We start from the raw sequence: 17,981 nt of genomic DNA, 5'->3' as shown, positions 1-17,981 counted from the left end.
ATCGACTTGAAGCCAACAGTACGAAGCAGCAAGGCCATTTGGGAGGGACAATGTTACCATCAAGAATTACTACAATATTTCCATAATTGCTTATCAGACAGGGTCATTAACAGGTAAAAATGTATGTAGATATCTCATTCAGTCATACACCATAAATAAGACCGCAAGTCTCCAGGAATTCATAGCGAAGTAAAATACACTTATTCATCATGATGGGTCCGTCGCCCTGCAGAGACTTGTTAGTACTATGTTGCACATATTCAGAATGCCAAAAGGAAGAGAAACAAAACCTACACTCATGCAATTCCTGCATACTCAACTCTCGAATGCCATTGACATCAGGAACGCTGCCCTGAACAGCACCCTTAACAGTTTCATAGGCACGGCCAATTATGCCTTTGTGCGCAACAACATGCGTGGCTAGCTTGGCCTTGAGCTTAATAACGCCAATACGGGGATCCGAGGGTCCACCATCGTGCACACCATCGCCCATATCCCCGAGCCACGCCTTGAGTGAGGGCGAGTAGTACTTCTTCACGATGGCAGGGTCACCAATCACTGATGCAGTTCCCGAGATGGAGGCCCAGGCTCCGCTGGTGGGATCGAGGAAGGACATGTTTGTTTCTTTTGGGTGCACGGTGAGATCCATTGTTTTGCCGGAGAAGAGGTTTGTGTGGAAAATGAGATCGATGCCACCATTCTCCTATTTTGGCGAATGAATTAGCACGTTTCTTTTACTTCATTGTGGCTCTAGTCATACCTTGGCGGCTAATGCCATGCATCGCGAGGCCAAATAGTCGCCCTCTGATTGCTTAGTTGTCAACATGCCAAATTTCACTTGGGTGATAAATTCCACCAGCTCTTCGATCTTCTGGGCGAGAGGCGGGTCTTCGAAGTTCTGGGTCTTGTAGGGGTCCACGGGGTGGTTGCCCGTGTTGGTGTTGATAGTGGCATCTGTGGTAGACATGTTTGTTTGATTTTTTTTTAAAAAAAATGATGAATATATTAAAGTAGAGAGTATTGAGAAAGGAGGAGGAATCTATATAAGAACGATGTATACAAGGTCGTCAATGTGACGTCAGCGATAAGATCAGGGTCAGGGCTATCAAGTGAGGTCAAATTCAACTTCACCGCATCACTTAGAACATCCCAAGCTGTGAAGATCAGGTTTCACCAGTTCTGTCTCCGTGGGGATGCATTTCCATCAGGGCCCATCTCGATTCTCCTCATTAGAGACTGCAAACCCATTAGGGCTATTACATCATGCCGATGCAAAATTGAATGTCTCTTAAAAATATCGTTCTGTACAGTGCCACATGAGTGTGTTTTTTTGTGAGCATCGTTGCTAGGTCGCATGTCGAGTCATTTTTATTAACAATTAGGTGGGCGTACGTATGCCGGTTCAAGATCATATAGAGCGAAATATTCTGGCATGAGACAACACGTCAAATCATTCAATTCGAGTCATCAATCAATGAGAAGTCGTGGAGAATCCTCTCAATCTGCTGTCAAGGTACCAAGTCCTACTTCAATCAGCAAATTCCTCCATCCACGCGCAAGGCGGCATAAAACAATAACTCACCTCTGGGCCAAATGCCACAGCAAATTCAGAAGAACAGCCATGATACCAATTACAAAGGCTATGAAACACGATATTAGCGGATGTCTTTATTGGCGAGATGAAGATAGAACCAAGGAGGAAACCAACCTTCATGTCCCCAGCTCTTTGCCATCTTGGCAAGTCTTCTATTTCCCTGTGTCCTGACTTTAAACCAACTTGACATTAAATTTGTCTGGCAAGTGTGGCCATTAACAACCAAGCAGCCATTTTTAACCCGGCGACACTCAAGATGCCACCGACGGCGCTCCATAATGGCGCGCACACGCCCGTTGCAAAAAGACTCGTCCGTTCGGAACGAGCACTTCTCCATAGGACATTCGAGTTTATTCTCAAACCGCTCTACAAACCAGTCAACTTTTAGCCGCACGCCTGTGTAGACTATCGAGTAGAAGTGGCGGCTGCTGTGTTTTAGGGCAAGGGCGTCTGGGTAGGAAAGGTATGTGCTTATTTGGATGTGGAGTTCCGGGGGGAGGGTCATTAAATTGGCGCCCGTTGATTGAGGACTTGATGGGGGCTGGCATGGCTCCATCTTGGACTGATTTTCTGAGATTGTTGCTTAGTTCAATTGTGTAAACTCGACGTGACAGTGGTGTTCATCTTATACGAGCGGAGAGGAAACTGTTGCCTGAAACCGCAGCCATGTTAATTTCTAATTGGAGCTCTCGTTCCCCAGATACAATCATCAAATACGATTAATCCAAAACATCTGCCTATTTTTAGCCTCCGAGAAGCTCTGGATGGTTTAAGGGGCTGTGATCATAAGACTCTTCGCATTATGGTGCCTAGTACTCCGTAAGCAGTTCGAGATAGTAATTATCTGTCTCATAAAACGTGTTCTGAGTAATAAATAAACAATTTGCAAACGCTCAGAATAAAGACAAGATGTGTTGAGCTATGTTGTTATTCAACTGAGCCCAAGGTTGGAACCTTGGAAATCCGTATCGCTGACATAATCTTCAATATCGCGGGTCTCAACTTGGAAGCTTCAACTTTTAAAGATCGCCACTCACCAACCTCACACTACATCTCCTCGAAACAAAATCTCCACCACAAATATGTCAGGACCAAACGCATACGGCACTCCGGTGTCGGACACAGCTTTCCGCAAAACCTGGGACCGTGAAGAATACGCCAAAAAGGCAGCCGACGATGAAGCAAAGCGCAAAGCCGAAGGCAAAGCCCGCTACGAAGCGAAGCTACTGGGCAAGAAATATCACGCACCAGTCGACTACAGTATGCTTGAAGATACCACAGCCCGCAACCAGCGTCTGGATGTCGCATCCATGGTGGGCAAGACGATGATGGTTCCCGCTAGCTCCGGGATGGGCAAACGCGGCCGCAGCGCTGGATTCTACTGCAAGGACTGCGATCTTACCTACAAGGATAACTTGCAGCTCGTGGAGCACTTGAACAGCAAGCAACATTTGATTGCGACGGGACAGAGTGGCGAGGTGAAGAGGGCGAATGTTGAGGACGTGCGCTTGCGGTTGAGGATGCTTGCGCATCGGAAACGTCAGAGGGATGAGGAAGAGCGTAAGGCTTGGCAGCTTGATTTGGGGGCGCGGCTTAAGGAGCGGGAGGAGATTGATGCCAAGGAGAGGGAGGAGAAGAGGCTCAAGCGCATTGCAAAGCGGAAGAAGAACAAAGTTAAGCAGGAGGATGAGGGCTGGGAGGGCCGGTTGGGGATCATTTCTTGAGTGGTGTTCTCGGGGTGCGCGTTCTATTCTTGATACCCATGGTGTTTTGGCATATTTTCCAGGCATTTTTCTTCTACTGATCATGTTCTTCATGTGCAATAATAGCACTTCCAAAATTCAAATTATGAGCTAAAGACCTAACAAGGGTTTCCCAACGCCTAACATAACGCCTAACATACAAATCATATCTTCCGAAAACATAGTGCAACTACTGATTTAGTCGATGCACTCGATAGCTTCGAGTCGCTGCATTGCTCGGCCACCTTCCTTCTCGAATTGACCGACAAGTCGCTCGCATTCTCTCTTCAGCCGTTCTTCGCCATTCTTTGCATTCCATACGATCCATTCTTGAACCGTCATCTTCTTCTCTGGGCTAGTCAAGCCGCCTTTCACGCCTTTGAAAAGTCCAGATAAATCTGCGTTTTCCTTGTCACTGGCCTCTCCAAACAGTACTTCATCAATATCCACCGGTGTCCATGGATGTCCGGAAGGTCCGAATCCACCATTGGCGTTGCGCTTGGATGGTGATGGGGTACTAGCTGCCAAAGGGGCTCGGAACTCGGGATGCTTGGGTGTTGATTGAACAGGTGGACGGGATGCTGAGGGCCGGGATGATGGAGGCCGGTTTTCGGCATCTGATGACTGGGGTGATGGCGAGGGAGTATTTTGGTGAGCTTGTTGGACTGGCGGAAGTGGTGAAACTGCCCGGGTAGAGCGTTTTGAATTCCGCCTAGAGTCATGCATTTCATCCGGTGAGGTCTGGCTTTGGACTAGGGTCTCTGCAAGATGCTCTTCGAGGGGGATATCGCTATAGCGTTTGGCGGTCTTTGGCGGTAGACTGGGCGTCTCCCGGTGGGATTGCCGCTCAGCAGACATTGCTTGTGGGAGGGCAGAAGGCTTCTGGGGAGGGTTGACCATCTCAAGCTGGTCAGGCAAATCGTCTGCAGTCTCGAATTCATCATCATATTCTTCGACCGACGGTTCGATGTGGGTTGCTTCAACTAGGGGTTCAGGAACAGGAGCTTGCTTTGTCTTTTTCTCGGATTTCTTTGGCTTTTTCTCTTTGGTTGATGTAGCATCCTTCTTCTTGGAAATCTTCTTCGGTTCAACCTCCGCCATTGGTTCTTCAGGTTCCGATGCATTCTCCGGGTCCTTGGTAACAATCTCAACAGAAATGAAGGAGTCTTGTCGTTCGGAATCATCCCGAACATCGGGGGCCCTGGGCCGTAAAGATTCTCGAGGCTCTGGCGACTCTGCTTTTATCGTCTCTTCAGTACTGGTCTTCTTTGTCCCCTTTTTCTTGGATCCTTTTGCCGGCCTAGTCTTTGGGGCTGGCGGCTCAGGTGCCTCCGGTTCGTCATGAACCGGCTTCACCTGAGGGTCTGGACAGTCCCCGTGATCACTAACATCCTCTGCCGTATCTTGTGGGATCGGTTCGGGGGATTTAGCCACAGCCTTGGACTTTTTGCTCGATTTCTTTTTCTTCGCTGCCCGTGGCTCTTCTGGTTCAGCCTCAATCTGAGGCTCGGGTTCGGCAGGTTCTGGGATATCTGCTTCCAGGCCTGCTTCAATTTCTGCGTCGATCTCCGAGTCACGAGGGACTCGCGCCTTTGACGTGACTTTGGATGCAACAGGCACATCGGACACCTTGCGAGCCTTGGACGCTCTCTTTTTGGTGGGTTTGCGACCTCTATTGGTTTCTGCTTCAGAAGCCGCGTCATCCACTGGCTCTGCATCCGCCATGGCGGAGTCACTTTGTTCGTAATTGTAGTTGCGAGCAATGCTGCTGCTCCGTGTTTTTGTAGCACGTCTCTTCGCTGGGGGTTCTGCTAGCGGCTGCGAGGGCTCTCTTTCCTCTATGGCAACTGGATTGGGTTCATCCTTGGTATCCTCGCTGGCCCTCTTCTTCCCTCTGCCTGCGCGTTTGGGTTTGACGGGCTCTGGTTGGGCCACTTCTTCAACGTCGGCCTCAATCTGGCCTTCTACCTCCACTGATTCTTCCTTCTTGGTCTTGGCGCCCTTTGATTTGCTCTTGGGTCCCTTCTTGGTAGTTTTGGACTTCGTGGTGGCCTGAGACATGATGCTCTGGTCCATCGATTCGTCCATTTCTATATCGGGCGCTTCAGATGTAGCTGGGCCAACGGATTGGGATGAAAGCCGGGAGGACGCCTTAGAAACTCGAGGTTTCTTAGCACGGGCGGATTTGCTCTTTTTTCCTGGCGGTTGGGCGAAGAAAAAGAACGAACAATCTGAGGAGCGGCGATAGTGTTCGTCGCTGGGAAGTTAGCAACTGTCTAATCGGGGAAAGAGCGATGGACACTCACAATGGGTCGTCCTTAGGCTCCCAGCCATCCAAAGACAACTTGCAATAGACACAACTGGCTAGGTCATTGCTCTCGTCTGTAGGACAGAAATACCATCCGCCTTCAACCATCTATCGTCAATGTGAGCTAAAAGAATATGGATATGGTGAAGTCGCGCATTACCTTCTCTGACTGGCATATCCAGCCCTTTTTCCCGTCATGGGGCCATGTCGTACCAAACGTTGCCAGTCTGGCTTGTGTAATCCGGTCGCCCGTAGGGTCTTCAATCGTAGCAGGGTTAGAGCTGCTCTGTTGGAGGTCCATCATGATAGCCCATCCGCAGTCGGGCGCATGCTTAAGATGCTCTGTGACGGGGTTATCGTCCTCCTCCCAGCCATCCAACGCCCGATGGCACTCGAAACATGTCGTGTTGTCGGGATTTGTCTCGTATGGTTTGTAGTAGAACCCAGCATGTGCCAACTAGAATCCCACCAAGTCAATCACCTGGAAATAGGCGCGTGTAATCTCTCCTAGGAATAACATACCTCAGCTGGTGAAGGTCGCCGATGCGGCCATGTAATCGCTTTGGGTGCTTTTGTGCCAGAAGATCTGCGCTTCTCCGGCTTCAGCACTATATCGAAACTAGCTAGGCGGGCCGCAAAAGTATCCATTTCCGAGCCTATGACGAAGTATCAGGGCAATCCGAGATAATCGATACCGATATCCGACATGCAAAGACACCTCTTGTGGAGGAAATAGGCGAATATTGTCGAAAGAGTCGTTGTTGTTGACCCTCCGCGTCTGTTTACTTTTGGTTGTTAGGTACACATCGGCACGCGTCCACGTGACTCTTACTCAGCACCCAAACGGGACCTCGGGAGCAGGACAGGGAGTACGTCAGTGCCGGAAATGTTGACGGAGCGCCCCAATTCGCTTCACGTCAATTCACTCATTTACTTTTTTATGGACAATTAATGCTCTTTGATCTGACTCACTCATTGCGCTCTGCGCCTCGATTTCTTTTGTCCGAACCCCAATTATGCCGGGAGTAACAGTATGTCAGATCCCCCACTGTCTCCGATGATTCCGCTACAACTTACATGCTTAGATGGTTGCTTCTCGAGCTAGACCCAGCTCCCTCTGGCACTCTCGTACCCCTCTCTCGTCCCCACGCATTATTCCTTCTTCGTCTCGTTTTCTGTCGTTCAATTGTCATTCGATTACTCCCTACAATGGCCGATTCTTGGCAAATAACGGCGCTTCCACATCGCGTCTGCTATGTAAGGTGGCCACCAACAAGTCGTCCTCCTCCTCATTCTCGACGTCTTCATCTTTGCTGCAGCCTGACCCAAACTGGGACGAGAATCCGAACTTTTCAATTACAAATTTCTCAGAACTTCCCTCTAAGGATTTCGGAGTCAACCAGCACATGATCATAAACCAAGATTTTAAGGAAGCATTGCGAATGATCCTTTGGCAGTTTAAAGCACCAATACGATACGCATTTGCTTATGGATCGGGTGTCTTTCCCCAGAATGGCAGCGGAGCTCCGTCCAGCTCACTGCATCCGTCAGCACCCACAGCCATCTCAAAGATGCAAAAGGGTTCGGGGAAGATGATCGACTTTATTTTTGGAGTTTCATACTCGCAGCATTGGCATGATATCAATCTGCACCAACATCGTGATCATTATTCTGCGTTGGGCTCGACGGGGTCATACATGGTCTCCCAGGTGCAAGACCGCTTCGGCGCGGGTGTCTACTTCCACCCTTATGTCACCGTGAATGGAACGATGATCAAATACGGTGTGGTGAACCTTGATACGTTATGTCGGGACCTCACCCAGTGGGACACCATGTATCTCGCCGGTCGCCTGCAGAAGCCCGTCAAGATCTTGCGGGACCACCCAAAGGTCCGATTGGCCAACCAGATGAACTTGTTGTCTGCTTTGCGTGTCGCATTGCTGCTACTTCCTGAAAGATTCAGTGAGTTTGAGTTATACAGCACAATTGCAGGTATGAGCTATATGGGGGATCTACGCATGGCCCTCCCGGCCGAGGACCCCAGCAAGGTGCGAAATATTGTTTCAGGACAAATGGCGCACTTCCGCCGGCTCTACGCACCACTCATCGACAATTTGCCCAATGTCACTTTCCAGGACCCCCGCTGCAACAACGCGGATTGGATTGATGACCCCAACGTCATCTTAGCCATGGAACAAGATATGGATCCGGTGAAGCGCGGTAACATGGTTCGCCGTCTGCCTGAAGCTTTCCGACAAAAGTTGTACTTCCAATACCAGTCTCGCTTTGGGATTCCTCGGGCCGATTTCGATAAGATGGTTCGGGAGAGCAAAGATGCGGACGAGGTTCTTCGCCGGCCTCAAGGCGGTTCGTTTGAGCAACGGATTGCTGGAGACAATTTCCTTCAGGAGGAGGTTTCCAAGTCCATTGAGAAGACAATCCGCTGGCCGAGTACTGTTCAAACGATCAAGGCGCCATTCACAGCAGGCCTTAGTAAAAGTTGGACTTACATGAAGGAGAAACGTGAAAAGCACAAGAAATCTCAGATGGCAGCCGCTTCAGCACTGGAAAGCCCCCCTGGGGTGAATAAAACTACCGAAGCACCGAAGACATCAGTGCCGAAGGAGACAAAGAAAGAATAAGCGACTCGGGTGCATTTTGACGAATGACCCTAGGTTGTAGACATGGGGCATAGAGAGGCGTTGTGGTTTTGTGACCTATGTATCAACATCATTGGTATATCTGGCATATGTGCATCAGCAGGAAATATTTATCGGACCCAATATATATGGACTACATAGAGCCTTTCATTTGTTGAATAAATTATACAGGTTCTTTTTCTTTTTGGTTTTTTATCCTTTGCTTGTCCTTCTGGCATGCCATAAAGATGCTATAGCGAGTGTACCTACCTACAGTATGTAGGTCTCACCGGATGAGGCAGAGAGAGCCAACGTGAACATGTACGCCCTTGCGATTGTACGTGAACCAATGCAGCTATCAAGCAGACATACAGAGCAGGGCAAAGTACATGGCCGCCTAGAATATAACTTTTTCAAATGCTTCTTGTAGTCCTCTGCTTCCTAACCACGCCTCCAGCGCTTGCATATCACCCCGATTGGCCCGTTGGCCACCTCGCTCTCCTAGCGAGTCAGTAATTTCCTCCATCCCCGAAAACACTCTCTGAACACCCTCTGTCTCTCGAAACCTCTCACTGACTTTTTTCTGATGACTAGGGATATCACCCCAGGAATGTGTCTTGATGAAACTCATATAGGAGTCAATATCAGGCGATGCACCCTCAAGACATAATACACCCGGCTTCCCCGCCAGCACAAAGCCCGTCAGAGCATATCCCGGTGCCAGATTGACCATATCATCCCTCTTTTTGCGGGTTGACAGGGACGGAAAATAAAACCAGACTCGGACAGTTGGCCCTCTGTCTGTGTTTTCTGGGGCTACAGTCTGAGACTGCTTGTTTTCAAGGAACAGGCTGGCTTCTGCTTGGATGTATTCGAATGCCTCTAGAGCATCATCACCTTGGGGTATTGAGGCAGTAAGTCTAGCAACTTCAGCTCTAGACATCCACTCTGGTTGTCGAAGCGAATACCCCAATGACGGTGATTTCTCTAGTGCTTCTGGGTTATCACACCGCAGTGGTACGGAGATGTTGACTTGTATTGTTCTATCTCCATCTGCAATTGGTAGACAGACGGAGAGAGATATACTTGACGGGATTTTAGAAGGTATGGCTTTCGGATTCTCGCACCATTCACGGAGTTTCTCAACGCACTGCGTTGTGGATTCGGGGATTTCCAGCTCCCCTGGAGCCGGGAACATCGCCATCAAGAGGTCAATAGTGGACAATTGGGACTCTATGATGTCCACTGGTAAGATGGATGTTTCCACAAGTGCCATCTTGTTCATTACAGACGCAGGAGTCACCAATATCGAACTTGCAGAAGACCAAGTGCGGCGAATTACGCTTGAGATAATGAAATCAGAAACGCAAAGCAATTGTGATTTTCTGGCTTGTAGATGTTGAACAAATATGATAGAAAGAGCACGGTATTATAAATGATCAGACAACTTATTCCTTGAGCATGTTTTTTGGTCACTGAAGATCACGAAACTTCCTATCTAAGAAGCTCTTGCACTCAGGGCCGACCTCGGCCGGGGAGAGACAGTTATTATGTAATCACTCATCAGATGGATGGAGACTTGAAAGCGGAGCTTCCAACGCGCTCATATCTTCAGCATCCTATATGCTACTGAATAGTGGGGTCCTGTGTCAGTATACTCTTCTCTACAAGTCTGTCCATGGTCCTTCATCTAAGGCACTTTAGGGGTGATGTGCACTGGAGCGGTATTGTAGGGCCCAATTTGGAGGGATGGAAGCGGACTTTCCACAATCTGCTTTGCTCGATGACGTGGTATCCACGGTGGTGATTATGATGAAAGATAAAGAGAGAAGAGAGACAGAGGAGAGAGGGTTGAGAGAGAGATGAGAGAGATGAAGAGCGCATGGGATAGCAGGGTATTTATACCGTATCTAGCAAACAAAGATCTCCGTATAAAATCACAAAAATGGTCGGCTTATGCAGCCTTGTGATGTCCCTTTAGTAGTTCTTTAAGTGGTCTTCTCAGCCATTATGTTTACATGTTGTAAGTCGACAGCCAAAAAAAGGCTGGAAAGCTTTCTAAATATAACCTTCGAATTACTCTTAGGAGAGCTATAACAAAATATAAGAATGTATGAGTATAGGGAAGAGAAAATTAAGAATTTCAATAGAATTCATTGGTCTCTTTTAACTTGTTTTAGATGGGCTATTTCCCTTCAATCTCGATATAAACTGCTTTTAGATCTTGATATATAAAGGCAACTGCATATGTTGTAGGCATCGTTCTTTCCTTAATAATATCTCTGAAGTTTAATACATAGTATATATAGGGATCTGGAAGGAATATTCTTCCCTCAACTATCCATCCTTTCTATCCTGTGGCCCTCATTTATGATTCCGTGTCGGAACATCCAATGTCTTCTAATTACCTAGTTTCTTTTGGACTTCCAATTCCTTCGAGCCGACCTTCACCATGCCGTCCCAAGAGCCGATGCTTGGAGGCAACTCCAAGTTTTGGGAAGTGGTCAAGATGGTCAAAATATCGATCATCTCAATATGTTCTTTGCTGGGCCTTTATTTCCTCGTAAATATCGTAAAATGGAAAATCAGATATCGGTAAGATCCCTCCCTTACATTTGGATATTCCCATTACTTATAGTTACAATCTAGAGATTACCCCGACCACAGGGTTTGAGTGGGATTCCGATGACTTCGCTATGGCTATCCCCTTGGCCCTGTCCGACGAGTCCATCGACCCGATTCCTATGCTTGTCCTACCTATGGCGTGAGCCTTGGGGCCTGAGCATACCGACTCGCCCTACAACTGGTGTCTGACTAGCCAGTTGCAGGAAACAGCCAGTGTTACCGATAAGGACAGCAACAGGGACAGCGACAGAGACAGCGACAGGGACAGCGACAGGGACAGCGACAGGGACAGCGACAGGGACAGCGACAGGGACATTGATAGAAGCCTCAGAAGAAGAGAATGCGGTGTCAGGGTGTTTAAAGGCCGTGATAGAACGAATGCCCGGAAAGGGTTGGATAGCAGAACGACGTTGCTTATTGCTCGATTATATTTTGATACAGTCATTGCTTGTTTCATGATTTAAAGCTTTGCTGTCTCCAATTTACTAGTCCGTTTGCATTAAGTCAGAGAAATATGTATAGCCCTAGGCACATTATATGTGACTATAGCATTGACTATGAGCAGATGCCTCTAAATGGTTGATGCAACAGATCATAATAAGAGATATATATGCAAGGTTCCAATACTTAATGAGTCAGAGCCAATGTGTCATAATTTCAAGCCGAGATAATAAATTTAGGTACTTTTCATTCATAGAATAATATAAATATGGAATGTAATACAGAGTATACTCCCCCCGGAGCCCGTCCTTGTATAGATCGGCATTTGACTCATAAGAGTTCCGATAAAATCCCACCCCCCCCCCCACCAACTTTGCTCCAACATTTCACATTCCTCACCACAATGGCTTCAAAATCTCCCTTTAACTTGGCCACATGTGCCCGTCCTAATATCCTGGCATTGCAGCCTTATCGATGCGCCAGAGAGTATGCTGCCCTTTCCAAACCTGCCCCGATACCGGCTAACAAGTCAGTGACTACAAAGATGACGGGACAAACGTCCTCCTCGACGCCAACGAGAATGCCTTCGGTCCTGGTCTTGCCCTGAATAACGAGGGAGCATTGCAATCCTCCCAGAATGGCAATGCCACTGGAGCCTCCAAGCCGGAGATTGACTTCCTCGGCCTGAACCGCTACCCCGATCCGTGAGTGGAATTCGACGACTCATTCAAGAGACCAATTGGACTAACAATCTATCAGTCACCAGATTGAATTGAAGCAGCTCTTTTGCAACCTCCGCAATACCCACCACCACACCCCGAAGACCCTCCTCCCCGAGCACATGTTCTGCGGCGTTGGCTCAGACGAAGCCATTGACGCGCTCCTACGTTGCTTCTGTGTCCCTGGCAAAGACAAGATCCTCACATGCCCCCCGACCTACGGAATGTACAGCGTCAGCGCGCAGGTCAACGACGTCGAGATCGTCAAGGTACCACTAGACGCTACAAACGGATTTCACCTGCAAGCCGATAAAGTCAACGAGGCCTTATCAGCGGACCCATCAATTAAGCTGGCCTACATCTGCTCGCCGGGCAACCCGACCGCGAATCTGATCCGCAAAGAGGACATTCGCAAGGTACTCGAGCACCCTACATGGAACGGCATCGTAGTCGTCGACGAGGCGTATATCGATTTTGCGCCCGAGGGATCCAGCCTGGCAGAGTGGGTGACGGAGTGGCCCAACCTAGTTGTAATGCAGACCCTCAGCAAGGCATTTGGATTGGCTGGTATCCGGCTCGGCGTGGCCTACGCCAGTGTGGAGGTTGCTCGTTTACTCAACAGCCTTAAAGCCCCTTATAACATCTCTAGCCCAACAAGCGCGATCGCCTCCGCGGCACTCACAGCGCCAAATATGGCGGTGATGCACAGTTTCCGTTCGGAGATCATCGCGCAACGCGATCGCATGCTCCGTGAAATGCCGACGATTCCCGGTGTGGGTCAGTTCCTTGGCGGTAGCGACGCGAACTTCTTGCTCGTGCAAATCCTGGACTCCGACGGACGACCCAATAATGTAACTGCGCTTGCTGCTTACGAAGCTATGGCGGAGCAACGTGGTGTAGTGGTCCGGTTCCGTGGAAAGGAACTTGGATGTGAAGGTTGTCTCCGTATCACAGTTGGTACCGAAACAGAGGTTACTAAGTTCCTTGGAGAGTTACGGTCTGTGTTGAGTAGATTGCGTGCTGGGGCTAAGATTGATGAGAAACGGGAGGAGTCGGCGGCTGCTGTGGTTGGATGAGACCTGCGCGATTAAATTAATTGGAATATCATAAGGTTTCAGGAGATAACATTGTCACATTTGGAAATAATTTGGGGGCTTAAAAAAGATATCTGTTATACGGAGTACATATATTGTAGGATGTAACATCCACCTGGTAGTCCAAATGAGTAATAGTCCACGTGTAGCCCTGGAGTGTTATAAGACCCTCATTATATTAAAGGACCCTTTAACAGGCTACAATACAACAGATAACAATAAAAATAACAATAAAAATAACAATATGAATGTGATTCTTTTGTTTCACCGCAAAGTCAGATTAAATGTGATATGAAAGATTAGCCAGTTGAATCTCAGTGGCTGTAAACTTATCTAAACTATTCCAAGACTTCCAAGCTTCCCCTCTCTTCGTTTATTCTAAACATATTAATTCCCCCCTATATCTCCCGAATGTACAGAGTACACGAACATCTTTTCAAGATCTTAGGATCGTCTTGACCTTCTTAGCCTCCGCATTTCGCCCCATAACCGTTATCCCCAACCCCACACTTTATAGCACGTGTGAGCAATGTAAAGCACTGTGTGAATCGCTTTTTGCGACCTGCTTTTTGCTTTTCTTTTCTTTTGGCATAATGGCCTCCATGGCCTCCATGACCATGTCGCTAGTCGCGCGTGGCATTTATTCAGATACCCCACCAGCCATGCAGACCAGAGCCGAGATGAATCCGACACTTATGATGAGCTGGTGGGCTACTGTATTCTCCCTGATTATCATCGTCATACGCTTATTTGGTCGTTATGTTCGTGTTGAACGCTTTTTCATCGAGGACAAAGTCATGATGGCCAGCGTCTTTCCCCTATTGATTCGCATGATCCTTGTGCATTTTGTTCTCATATTGGGGACCAACAATACCACCATCACAGGCTTGACAGAGAAGGAGATATCAAATAGAGAGCTGGGTAGTAAACTGGTTCTTGCTGCGCGTATATTTTACGCCATCTTGTAAGACACACCCCTTGTCTTCATCTTGTTAGTTCAAAAATGACTAACAAATCACTATAGCATCTGGACAGCCAAAGTGACCGTGTGCGAATTCCTAAAGCGAGTCACAGGTCTTACCTGGCGCCGCTCAACAACTTTCTTCCTCCGCTTCATCTCCTTCTTTCTCTTCTCCACCTTGGTAGCTGTGGTCATCGCAACCCTATCAGAATGTCAACCCTTCGACCACTACTGGCAGGTCGTCCCAGACCCAGGCCCATCCTGCCGCAGCGGCTACATCAACCTAATCACAATGGGAACCTGTGATGTGATAACCGACCTCTTACTCATTGCCATTCCTGTACCCATAATCCTCATGGCCCAAATGCCTCTGAAGCGCAGACTCGCCCTATCAATCCTCTTCTGCCTATCTTTGATACTAGTCGCCATAACCTCCTACCGCGTCCCCTCCGTAATCCAACACAACGGCTCCCAACAATACCGCTCCCTCATCGCCTCCTTCGAAATCCTCGCCGCAACAGCAGTCTCAAACGTCCTAGTCATAGGTTCCTTCGTCCGAGACCGCGGCGTCAAGAAACTAAAATACAAACGCGCCCAAGGCTCAGCCTCCGTCTCAGAAAGCATGGACAAATCCTTCGTCCGCAGGAACACCGTCATGCAAAACCAATGGGGCTCAGACTCCGAACTCGCAACGGGTCTATGCATCCGTCTCGATCCAGATATCTACACCATCCCCGGATCCTCAGACGGAACACGTCTACCTAAAGCACCAATCGCTCCATCTCAAGTCCCACTAGCAGTGGCACGAACAGGATCCATCGATCCAACATGGTCATTTACAACCCGTCGTTCAGCAGACGACGACCACACCTCCACAACAGATAGTCTCGAACCCAAAATCTCACCACGCGAGTATCTACGCACAAACCAATCCCCACGTCAGGTCTCGCCGACATCAGAGACACCACGTCGCGTCTCATTCTCAGATGTCGGCGGTTTATTGACAAGAGCACTACCGGAGTCTGGATCTGGTCATGTGCGCGCCCAGACTTGTCTGTCATCGCCTGTAGAAACCACGGAGCGTCGGAGAAGTGGCGGGAGTAGGGCCTTTTTACAAGATCTAGGGATTTTTGGACCGCGAGCGACATTTACAGCTCGGCCGCCGCTTTCTGCACCTCCAGATCTGCCGTTTCCTGCGGCTGCTTTTGGTTCTCGTTTGGTTTCGGTGTCTGGTTCTTCGGATTTAACTCTCGATACTAATGTCGAGCTTCATGATGTTGGTGGGTTGTTACGACATGATCATTAACTGGACATAATACGATGTGATGTGACATGATGTGACGGCTACTTTTTTCTTTTGTTTCTTCTTTCTTGGACTTGGGTTGTCTGTGGAATATTGGGTCGGAGTCTCTCATTTTGGTTTTCGGGATTTATCTCGCATGCTGTATTTTCTTTGTTTCCTGTTTCCTGTTTTCTGTTTCCTGTTCCCTGTTCTATTCCCCCTTATGCGATTGTTAACGTTGGAGTTACCTTCCGATATCCTTTGGATACATCTAAGGCTCGGACCTAACTCTCTTTCTCTTCCAAGGTTTGGAGCCTTGCTAATAGTGTACCCATACATACTATCTACATTTACAAATACACCCAGGTGGATTCAATGTCATATCACATGCTATACAACCCTGAGTACCCTTTATCCTAAGGTCCTTTGGAGATTGAATGGTAAAGAAGGCTTCGATTATATATAAATTTTAGAAACGACGAGCTGTCCATTTATGAATCTTAAATATAATGCATATGCAAGAACCAAACGACAAAAATATAAATAAAAACACGCAGAGAGAATGCTAGACAAACGCTAGACTTCATGTATAAGTGCATTCATGTACGGATAACCTCTTCAAATCTACGCCTTCTCCTCGATCGAGGCCTTCTTGAACTCATCCTCGACATCAGCCACGGCATCCTCCTCCTGAGCCAGCTCAGCCTTCGCCGAAGGAGCGCCGTTCTCTTGGGCGGGCTTCTTGGCAGCATCGGTGGCCCGGCCGTTGGTCTGAGGGGCGGAGACGGCGGCGTTAGCCTTGGTCTCCTCCGCTTCGATGCGGTCAATCTCTTCCTGGGCCTTCTTGATGTTCTGTGGGGTAATTAGCAACTGATCACAACTGACCACGGATAAAGATTGAAACTTACCTCTGCAGTCTTGCTGGCCTGATTCTTCTTCCACTCGGTAATCTTGGCCGCCAGCTTCTCCACGGAGGCGGGGACATCCGCCTGGTTCATAGGAGGGTCGATCTTGACCTTAGCAAAGTCCTCAATGATACCAACGTTCATGTTAAACTTGGTGCTCTCAGGGGCGGCACCCTTCTTGCCGCCCTTCTTGCCCTTCTTGCCACCGGAACCGATGAAGTAGTCCTCCTCGTCGTTCTTGCGCACAACCTTCATTCCCTTGATCTCAGTGGCTTCAACAGTGCGGCCAACTCCGGCACGGAAATTGTTGCCCTCATCCTTCTTCTCATTCAGACCCAGAGCAGAGAAGTCATAAGCGGGATCGAAGTGACGGATCAGACCCTGTGCAGTGAGGATCTCGTCGGCGTAGGCGGGCTGCGAGGCCTCCTCCAGCTTCTGATCAGCGTTCTTCTTGCGCTTCTCGCGCAACAAGGCCTCCCTCTCAACCTTCTCACGCTCGCGGCGCACGCGGTTGAACTCATCCAGGTACTCCTTGTGGGCACGGCGGGCCTTGAAGTAGGTATCCTTGATAGTGCGGATAGCAGTGTATTTTTCCTGCTGCTCATTGCGCAGCTTAGTGCGCTCATCGCGCAAAGCGTTCAGGTTCTTAAAGACAGCATCCTGCTCGGCCTTGATGGCATCGAGCTCCTTCTGGATCTCGGCATACTTGTCGCTCAGCGCCTTGGCCTCGGGGTTGTCGAGGGTCTTGCGCAATTCGGAGATCTGTGCCTTGATGTCGTTAATGCCCTTCTGTGCCTCTTCCAAGCTGGCAAAGCTCTTGCGCTGCTTGCGCAGGTTGGAGACCTCGGTGAGAGCCTTGCGCTCATCCACCAAGCGGAGGGTGCCAGAGTCGACGGACTTCTCGAGGCGGGCGATCTCCTTGTCGATCTCCTCGACATTCTTGAAAGACAGACGTCCGCGGGAGTTGTTCTGTTCAGTAATGCGAGACTTAAGGTTGGCATCCAAGGCGTTGATCTTCTCCTGGATGGAGGATCGGCTGGACTTGAAGCCGGACTGCTTCTGACGAATAGCTGACAGTTCGGCGCGCAGCTCCTGCTGCTTCTTAACGGTGGGCGAATCCTGGTTGTTCGGCTTTGCGTTGTCCAATTTGGCCTTGATTTGGTTCTGTTGCGCATATCAGTCATTGGCCCGAGGACATGGTATGCAAGTAAATAATGAACACGAGGGCAATTAACAATCAACAATCAGAGTGGGTCGGGATCATCGTTGTGATCCAAAGTCAGATGAAAGCCCAAGTGATAGTTCCAAAAAGAAAGGCTTCCATACCAATTTCTCCTGAGCAGCAGTGTGCTCCTTCTCGGCCTGAGCGAGACTGGCCTTGTAGGCGGCCTCATCGGGCTTGGTGGGCTTAACCCGCTCCGCATCAGTGGCAGCCATTGCGACGAATTGAATGTGGAAAGAGAGACAGAGAAGGAAGAAGTGCCTTCTGAGGAACCTGAAGGGATTAAATAGACCAACGAGACCAAAAGGAAACTGAAAAGGGGAAACTTGAGATAATTAAAATGGTTCGGTCGGTTTCTCCGCTTAAGTGTCGCTGGCAGAAAGTTCCCGCCGATTTTTCGACTTCACCTTTATCTCTCCACCGGAGCTCTCTCTACCCGTTTTTTTTTG

The 17,981-nt window shown here is 48.8% G+C and overlaps 8 protein-coding genes across 8 annotated transcripts; 4 read left to right on the top strand and 4 right to left on the bottom strand.

Moving 5' to 3' along the window:
- Positions 1-200: 200 nt before the first annotated feature.
- On the bottom strand, positions 201-967 carry PGRI_044500 (blue light-inducible protein Bli-3; the record flags this gene model as incomplete). The annotated part of the gene is made up of 3 exons (XM_040792163.1): positions 201-226; positions 295-703; positions 761-967. The coding sequence occupies 3 exons, from the start codon at positions 965-967 to the stop codon at positions 201-203; spliced, it is 642 nt and encodes a 213-aa protein (XP_040649219.1).
- Positions 968-2,676: 1,709 nt separating this feature from the next.
- On the top strand, positions 2,677-3,318 carry PGRI_044490 (U4/U6-U5 snRNP complex subunit SNU23; the record flags this gene model as incomplete). The annotated part of the gene is made up of 1 exon (XM_040792162.1): positions 2,677-3,318. The coding sequence occupies one exon, from the start codon at positions 2,677-2,679 to the stop codon at positions 3,316-3,318; it is 642 nt and encodes a 213-aa protein (XP_040649218.1).
- Positions 3,319-3,534: 216 nt separating this feature from the next.
- PGRI_044480 (baculoviral IAP repeat-containing protein) lies at positions 3,535-6,292 on the bottom strand (the record flags this gene model as incomplete). Its single annotated transcript, XM_040792161.1, has 4 exons — positions 3,535-5,593; positions 5,643-5,752; positions 5,805-6,101; positions 6,167-6,292. The coding sequence occupies 4 exons, from the start codon at positions 6,290-6,292 to the stop codon at positions 3,535-3,537; spliced, it is 2,592 nt and encodes an 863-aa protein (XP_040649217.1).
- Positions 6,293-6,729: 437 nt separating this feature from the next.
- PGRI_044470 (phosphatidate cytidylyltransferase) lies at positions 6,730-8,286 on the top strand (the record flags this gene model as incomplete). The annotated part of the gene is made up of 1 exon (XM_040792160.1): positions 6,730-8,286. The coding sequence occupies one exon, from the start codon at positions 6,730-6,732 to the stop codon at positions 8,284-8,286; it is 1,557 nt and encodes a 518-aa protein (XP_040649216.1).
- A 394-nt stretch (positions 8,287-8,680) lies between these two features.
- Positions 8,681-9,568, bottom strand: PGRI_044460 (DUF1115 domain protein; the record flags this gene model as incomplete). Its single annotated transcript, XM_040792159.1, has 1 exon — positions 8,681-9,568. The coding sequence occupies one exon, from the start codon at positions 9,566-9,568 to the stop codon at positions 8,681-8,683; it is 888 nt and encodes a 295-aa protein (XP_040649215.1).
- Positions 9,569-10,735: 1,167 nt separating this feature from the next.
- PGRI_044450 (histidinol-phosphate transaminase) lies at positions 10,736-13,144 on the top strand (the record flags this gene model as incomplete). The annotated part of the gene is made up of 5 exons (XM_040792158.1): positions 10,736-10,878; positions 10,922-11,047; positions 11,102-11,299; positions 11,883-12,053; positions 12,109-13,144. 5 exons carry the CDS (start codon positions 10,736-10,738, stop codon positions 13,142-13,144), a joined length of 1,674 nt encoding a protein of 557 aa, XP_040649214.1.
- A 611-nt stretch (positions 13,145-13,755) lies between these two features.
- On the top strand, positions 13,756-15,429 carry PGRI_044440 (putative integral membrane protein Pth11-like; the record flags this gene model as incomplete). The annotated part of the gene is made up of 2 exons (XM_040792157.1): positions 13,756-14,126; positions 14,187-15,429. The coding sequence occupies 2 exons, from the start codon at positions 13,756-13,758 to the stop codon at positions 15,427-15,429; spliced, it is 1,614 nt and encodes a 537-aa protein (XP_040649213.1).
- A 600-nt stretch (positions 15,430-16,029) lies between these two features.
- bfr1 (putative nuclear segregation protein (Bfr1)) lies at positions 16,030-17,747 on the bottom strand (the record flags this gene model as incomplete). Its single annotated transcript, XM_040792156.1, has 3 exons — positions 16,030-16,257; positions 16,314-17,474; positions 17,637-17,747. The coding sequence occupies 3 exons, from the start codon at positions 17,745-17,747 to the stop codon at positions 16,030-16,032; spliced, it is 1,500 nt and encodes a 499-aa protein (XP_040649212.1).
- Between the last annotated feature and the right edge of the window lie 234 nt (positions 17,748-17,981).

This window comes from Penicillium griseofulvum (assembly GCF_001561935.1).
Source record: "Penicillium griseofulvum strain PG3 chromosome Unknown contig_90, whole genome shotgun sequence".
Taxonomy (NCBI): domain Eukaryota; kingdom Fungi; phylum Ascomycota; class Eurotiomycetes; order Eurotiales; family Aspergillaceae; genus Penicillium; species Penicillium griseofulvum.
This window is presented reverse-complemented; position numbering and strand designations above follow the sequence as displayed.